The sequence below is a fragment of the Nerophis lumbriciformis genome, linkage group LG37 (genome assembly GCF_033978685.3).
Source record: "Nerophis lumbriciformis linkage group LG37, RoL_Nlum_v2.1, whole genome shotgun sequence".
In the NCBI taxonomy this organism is placed as follows: Eukaryota; Metazoa; Chordata; class Actinopteri; order Syngnathiformes; family Syngnathidae; genus Nerophis; species Nerophis lumbriciformis.
The window spans coordinates 24,542,501-24,550,000 of NC_084584.2; the positions used below are offsets into that span (position 1 = coordinate 24,542,501).

At 43.0% G+C, this 7,500-nt stretch overlaps 1 protein-coding gene and 1 pseudogene across 3 annotated transcripts in view; both read right to left on the minus strand.

Moving 5' to 3' along the window:
• The window catches only part of LOC133577452 (uncharacterized), an 8,321-nt pseudogene extending 4,155 nt beyond the window's left edge, over window positions 1-4,166 (minus strand).
• A 316-nt stretch (window positions 4,167-4,482) lies between these two features.
• The window catches only part of LOC133577318 (pro-opiomelanocortin-like), a 5,137-nt gene continuing 2,119 nt past the window's right edge, over window positions 4,483-7,500 (minus strand). For all 3 annotated transcript variants that reach the window (XM_061931032.2, XM_061931033.2, XM_072912587.1), the window contains 2 exons: window positions 6,826-6,946; window positions 4,483-5,262 (listed from right to left, as the gene is read on the minus strand). In XM_061931032.2, coding sequence (XP_061787016.2) covers window positions 4,801-5,262; window positions 6,826-6,946 — 583 coding nt within the window. In that variant the 3' untranslated portion in view covers window positions 4,483-4,800. The remainder of the gene's footprint in view (window positions 5,263-6,825; window positions 6,947-7,500) is intronic.

Genomic DNA, 7,500 nt, shown 5'->3' on the forward strand with positions numbered 1-7,500 from the left:
AATGCGTTTTCTTTATTTCCATGACTATTTACATTGTAGATTGTCACTGAAGGCATCAAAACTATGAACGAACACATGTGGAGTTATGCACTTAACAAAAAAAGGTGAAATAACTGAAAACATGTTTTGTATTCTATTTTCTTCAAAATAGCCACTTGCTCTGATTACTTTTTTTTGCACACTCTTGGCATTCTCTCGATGAGCTTCAACCTGTGAAGGGAAAACCATTTCAGGTGACTACCTCTTGAAGCTCATCGAGAGAATGCCAAGAGTGTGCGAAACTGTAATCAGAGCAAAGGGTGGCTATTTTGAAGAAACTAGAATACAAAACACGTTTTCAGTTGTTCCACCATTTTTTTGTTAAGTACATAACTCCACATGTGTTCGTTACAATGTAAATAGTCATGAAAATAAAGAAAACACATTGAATGAGAAGGTTTTTCCAAACTTTTGGCCTGTACTGTATATATATATTTATATATATATATATATATATATATATATATATATATATATATATATATATATATATATGTTGTTAAAAGTTGTACTTACTTAAAAATGTTGTGTGAGTAACATTTCCCTTCTTTTTATGTTTATTAAACTTGTTATTTTTAATTAATATTAACTTGTTTGCAGATTACGTAGCTGCTACTTAAAATAATTAACTCACAGTTACTAAAAACTCAGTGGATTAAACATAATTTTGTCTTATTTTGAAAGAACAAATCATTAAATCGAATCAATAAACAAATTAAGAATGAATCAATCGCATTATAGATTTGTATTGTTATCATACTCTGTGTGTGTATGTATGTATAAATTATTACATGCACATGCACGCGCACTCACACACACAAAGGAAGTCTTTTATTTTGTAGCATTTTCGTGCACTTCCTCTTCAGGCAGCAGACACGAGGAGGAACATGTTGAAGTTGGCTTAATTAAAAGTTAAAGTACCCATGATTGTCACACACACACTAGGTGTGTCAAAATTATTTTCTGCATTTGACCCATCACCCTTGATCACCCCCTGACAGGTGAGGGGAGCAGTGAGCAGCAGCGGTGGCCGCGCCCGGGAATAATTTTTGGTGATTTAACCCCCAATTCCAACCCTTGATGCCGAGTGTCAAGCAGGGAGGCAATGGGTCCCATTTTTATAGTCTTTGGTATGACTCGGCCGGGGTTTGAACTCACAACCTACTCTCAAGGCGGACACTCTAACCACTAGGCCACTGAGTAGTTGGTACGTTTAATTCAATTATAATTTAAAAGTACATTTAACATAAACTGCAAATATTTACGATCTGATATACTAAAATATTTGCGTTTATGACCTCAAAAAATATGTGATTGCCTCACTTTTTTTGAGTTCTGCTTACGTGTATACACATATACGTGTTTTTTTTTTAATAATTGCATTATGCAATATGGCCTTTGTGTCCTAGACTTAATAGACGTTGCATTACTGTACATTGAAGATAAAACGTGTAATTTTTTTACACTTGCATGATTGCAATTGTCATATAACGTATTATTATTTGTGCAATATTGCTGACTTGTATGCTTCTTTGAGGTCTAATGAGGCGCGTGGCGGTGCACATGAATGTCCTGCTGGTTTTGATACGGTCCCGCGGGGCCAGGCGTTTGACACCTGTGTCCCAGTAAGACACCTTGAGCAGAAGATGCTTTAATTTTCGACTGGGAGATAGAAATGGCTGACAAGCAGCCTCGAAGGCGGGGCGCTCACAGTGTGCACTGATGGCGATGATGGAGATCAGCAGGATGCCGCACATTGTGGTCAGGCAGATGGTGGCGAGGCGGTACCGTCCCGGCCCGCTGGTCATCAGGGGTCTCAGTGGGCGGGCTGGGAGGAAAGAGGGAGGGCAAATTATCAAGAAAGTGCATAATTTAATGTAGCAGCCATTTTGGAATACCAATAAAAATTAAAGCTGCAAGCAGCGATGGACGGGACCGACTTTGACGGCACATAAAATCCAAACCGGAGCAGTAATTAAAACTCTTTCGTCAACTTTTAATCAGAAAGGTTCAATCTCTCTCCTGTGCTAGTTTGAAGCCGACACGACAAACGTGCTCAGAGGAGATAATGTTTACAAAAAAAAGTAGACTGTTTTGACCCAACTTTTGTTTTGAAGGGGGAATTGCAAACTCCCTGTTGATTTTTGCTGGGGGTTGTCAGTGAATGGAATGTAGGTCTAAGTGAGACCTACATAGAGGTTTTTGTTTCATGTCTCTACGACATTCCTACTGGAAGTTACAGGCAGTTTTGTCTGAGTTTTCTTCCTAGGAGCAGTTGTGTCTGCATACTTGCCAACCCTCCTGGATTTTCCGGGACTCTCCCGAAAACCTCCCAGGACAAATTTTCTCCCAAAAATCTCCCGAAATTTAGGCGGAGCTGGAGGCCACGCCCCCTCCAGCTCCATGCGGACCTGAGTGACGCGTCGACAGCCTGTTTTCACGTCCGCTTTCCCACAATATAAACAGCGTGCCTGCCCAATCACGTTATAACTGTAGAATGATCGAGGGCGAGTTCTTGGTTTCTTATGTGGGTTTATTGTTAGGCAGTTTCATTAACGTCCTCCCAGCGCGGCAACAACACACAACAACAGCAGTCACGTTTTCGTCTACCGTAAAGCAGTTTGTCTGCCGTAAACAGCAATGTTGTGACACTCTTAAACAGGGCAATACTGCCATCTACTGTACATGCATATGTGACCATAACATCTCGGGCTTTTAGAGAGTGCAGTGCACAACTGCGCACACAACAAGGAGACGAAGCAGAATGCATCATCAGAGAGGGTGTTCAGCATGGTTAGAAAAATAGTGACAGAGAATAGAACAAGGATGGACAATTCAACCCTTAACTCAACAATGAGTAGATGAGTGTTATGTGTGTGTATATGTGTAAATAAATGAACACTGAAATTCAAGTATTTCTCATATATATATATATATATATATATATATATATATATATATATATATATGAAATACTTGACTTGGTGAATTCTAACTGTAAATACACTCCTCCCCTCTTAACCACGCCCCCACCCACCTCCCGAAATTGGAGGTCTCAAGGTTGGCAAGTATGTGTGTCTGTGTTCTCTTCCTAGGGGGCGCTAGAGCGCAATTTTGAGTTTTGGGGTTTTTTTTTTTTTTTATTAGATCGCAAATCTTGCCATACCTGATGTGTGTGTCCAGTTTGGTGAGTTTTGAAGCAAGTTAACGGGGTCAAATTACAGCTCAAAGAGGCAAAAGTGACTGTTTTTACTAAACTTTTGTTTTGAAAGGGGAATTGCCAACTTCCTGTTGATTTTTGCTGAAGGATGTCAGTGTATGAAATCTAGGTCTAAGTCAGACCTACATAGAGGTTTTTGTTTCATGTCTCTATGACATTCCTAGTGGGAGTTACAGGCAGTTTTGTCTGTGTTTTCTTCCTAGGGGGCGCAATTTTGAGTTTTGGGGCTAGGTTTTTTATTAGATGGCAATTTTTGCCAGTCCTGATGTGTGTGTCAAATATGGTGAGTTTTGAAGCATGTTAAGGGGGTCAAATTACAGCTCAAAGAGGCGGCGGAATAATAATAATAATAAAACCTTACAATTACAATAGGGTCCTCTGTCCCAATGGGACATTCGGTCCCTAATAACAATAATTAATTAATAAATAACAACAATAATTTATTTGTTTATCAAAGTCCAAGTGCAGTCTGGTCTTGTGATGTTTGTGATGTTGCGACATCGTCAGTGTCCAGCAACAGTTTACCGTTTAACTGCACATCTGGATTGTGGTCCAACTCGTCCTCCTCGTCCACAAGCCTGCAGAACATCCCGTCAGAAGCAGCCGGGGAGCCGCTGCTCGGCATCTCTAATGTGGAAGTTTTGGGTTTTTCTTAAATAAAACTTTTTAGAAGGTTGAAGAGACTTCGAAAACCTGAGGTCCTTCGTCGCTCTGCTGCTTTTTTTTTTTTGAAGCAGTCACACCCGACAAGCAGGTCGTGGTTTTACATCACGCTTCCGGTTATGCCCGTCAAAGTAAAAGTCCACGCTTCCCGCATTTTGCCTCAGCGTAGCGTCGTCGGAAATCTTATTGTGAAGGAACCGCCGCCTTTGCTTCCGCTGTAAACACTTCGAGTAATCAGAGGACTTTACGGGAATTTTAAGGAACACTTTTGTGATTTTTTTTTTTTTTTTTGAACAGTTGGAGGTCATGTTGCGCAAACGCTCTTTTGCAATCAACTCACTTTAACACGAGAATATTGTTAAAAAAAAAAAAAAAAGACAGTACACCATGCTCACTTGCGAGGGAGTGATCACGTGATCTTTTTTTTTTTTAATGTATTGAAGATACCGGAAAGACACAAACACTGTTTAGCATTTAGCTCACTTTTACACTTATCGTCAAAAACGACGTCGTCAATCACATCAACGCGTTTACGTGCGAGGTAATCACGTGGCCAAAAGAGCTTTCACACACATTTTATTTGATTTGATTGAAGGACACTTCCTGTTTTCCCACCTTCATCGAGGCAAAAGACGTCGTGTGCGTGGTTTTGTTTTTTAGAAGGTACAAATTGGAACACCTGTGACACAGCGCCCCCAAGTGGAGCAATGAAGTAAGACAAGATAAAGTGATAAGCGCTGAAGATGTGCTGCCCTCTGCTGGCGTCAGGTGCAATAGCGTGGGAGTTACACAGGACTGGCAAAGGTTGATAAGCTTAGGAGGGGGAAAAAATGAGATTTGAACAAAACAAAACAAAAAAAGGCTGGCGCCTCATGCCGTCAACGCTCGCCACTTTTGCTGATGACGTTTTTAAAGAGCGTGAATAGCGGCCTCTGGCTGTGCTCGTCGTAGCCTCTCATTAAGCCGCCGTAGCGTTTGGCGGTCGGCGGGGCGCCCCAACGGAAGTGCCTCATCTTATAGGTGCCGTCTTTCTTCTGGTACGCGCCCCCTGAGAGATGATGCTCCTCCCCCTCCTCCTCCTCCTCCTCCTCCTCCCCGAGGTTGCGCCTCCTCAGAACCCGGTTGGACTCCTCCCCCACGCTGTTGGCCGCGTACACCTTGATGGGGCGCCGCTTCAGGCCCACGGGCTTCCCCCAGCGGAAGTGCTCCATGGCGTAGGAGCGCTTGGAGGGGGGGAGGGGGAGCGGCGACTCGGGGGGAGGGAACGGTTGCAGGTGGGCGTCGCCCGGGACCTGCGGCTTCTCGGCGCTGACGTCGGCACGGCAGAGTCGGATGCACTCCTGGGCGAGGGGAGATTTCAAATCATCTGTCGAGTCTAATATCGCATATGCAGAAGGTATGCTAACACTAACGCAGTGTTTTTCAACCACTGTGCTGCGGCACACTATTTTTCACCTATTTGGGTTAAAAATATTTTTTGCAAACCAGTAATTATAGTTATATGTTGTTGTTGAGTGTCGGTGCTGTCTGGAGCTCGGCAGAGTAACCGTGTAATACTCTTCCATATCAGTAGGTGGCAGCCGGTAGCTAATTGCTTTGTAGATGTCGGAAACAGCGGGAGGCAGTGTGCAGGTAAAAAGGTGTCTAATTTTTTAAACCGAAAAGTAAACAAAAGGTGAGTGCCCCTAAGAAAAGGCATTGAAGCTGAGGGAAGGCTATGCAGAACAAGACTTAAACTGAACTGGCTACAAAGTAAACAAAAACAGAATGCTGGACGACAGCAAAGACTTGCTGTGGAGCAGAGACGGCGTCCACAATGTACATCCGAACATGACACGACAACCAACAGTGTGCCCACGAGGAAGGATAAAGACAACTGAAATATTCTTGATTGCTAAAACAAAGTAGATGCGGGAAATGTCGCTCAAAGGAAGACATGAAACTGCTACAGGAAAATACAGAAAAAAGAGGAAAAAGCCACCGAAATTGGAGCGCAAGACAAGAACTAAAACACTACACACAGGTGATGACCTACTCAGTGGCCTAGTGGTTAGAGTGTCCGCCCTGAGATCGGTAGGTTGTGAGTTCAAACCCCGGCCGAGTCATACCAAAGACTATAAAAATGGGACCCATTACCTCCCTGCTCGGCACTCAGCATCAAGGGTTGGAATTGGGGGTTAAATCACCAAAAATATATATCACCACTGCCCACTGCTCCCCTCACCTCCCAGGATGGGTCAAATGCAGAGGACAAATGTCACCACACCTAGTGTGTGTGTGACAATCATTGGTACTTTAACTTAACAGTACACCTACTTTGAGACAAGAGCTATAGTGATGCATGCTTGGTTATGCTTTAAAGTCATATCCAACAATTGCCACAACGACTTTTTACTGTCAACTGAGTTTTGTTTTTTGATGATTTCTGCTGGTGGCGTGCCTCCGGATTTTTTCAACGCAAAAAAATGTGCCTCGGCTCAAAAAAGGTTGAAAAACACTGCACTAACGACACGGCTGCTGGTGTCAAAGGTCATCAAATCCCCAATGTTCAGACAACGCTGGACATCTTTATAGTTAAAGTACCACTGACAGTCACACACACACACTAGGTGTGGTGAAATCAACCTCTGCATTTGACCCATCCCCTCGTTCCACCCCCTGGGAGGCGAGGGGAGCAGTGAGCAGCGGCGGTGGCCGCGCTCGGGAATCATTTTGGTGATTTAACCCCCAATTCCAACCCTTGATGCTGAGTGCCAAGCAGGGAAACAACGGGTCCCATTTTTTTTATAGTCTTTTGGTATGACTCGACCTACCAATCTCAGGGCGGACACTCTAACCACAAGGCCACTGAGTTACCTCGGCGGTCCGCCCACAAATTATTTAACGGGAAACACGGCCGTTACCATGATGCTGCTCTCTGAGTGGACCTCCTGGCAAGTGGGAAGCTCCCAGCACGGACTGTCAGATCCTTTGGCCACGCCCACAAGCAGCGCCGCCACCAATGGCCACGCAGGACACATTCTCCTGCGACAAATGACGGAAGAAACAAAGTGTTGAAAACGACACAATAATTAGTGCTAATAATATCATCATTTACTATTTCAATGGATTATACATCTAAAACAGGGGTGTCCAAAGTGCGACCCGGGGGGACAATTTCCGCCCGGAGCTCATTTTTTATTGGCCCTTGGCAGGTCGAAAAAATACATGTTGCTATCAGTATTTTTAAAATCAGATTAATAGCATTTTTTTTTTCAAATTGGATCAATCATGATTAATCACAAGCACCGTATTTTTCGGAGTCTAAGTCGCACCTGCCGAAAACGCACAATAAAAAAGGAAAAAAACATATATAAGTCGCACTGGAGCCCGGGCAAACTATGAAAAAAACTGCGACTTATAGTCCGAAAAATACGGTATTACTAGCATTCTAAACTCGCTTGAACGATTGCAATAAAATTGTAATTGAATTAAAACAGACCCCCGATACTTGGTCACATTTTTATTAGGAGCAAAATAAATTGCATGGTTTATCCGCGTAATTAATGCAATATTTTGTGATTTAATCGCATGAGTTG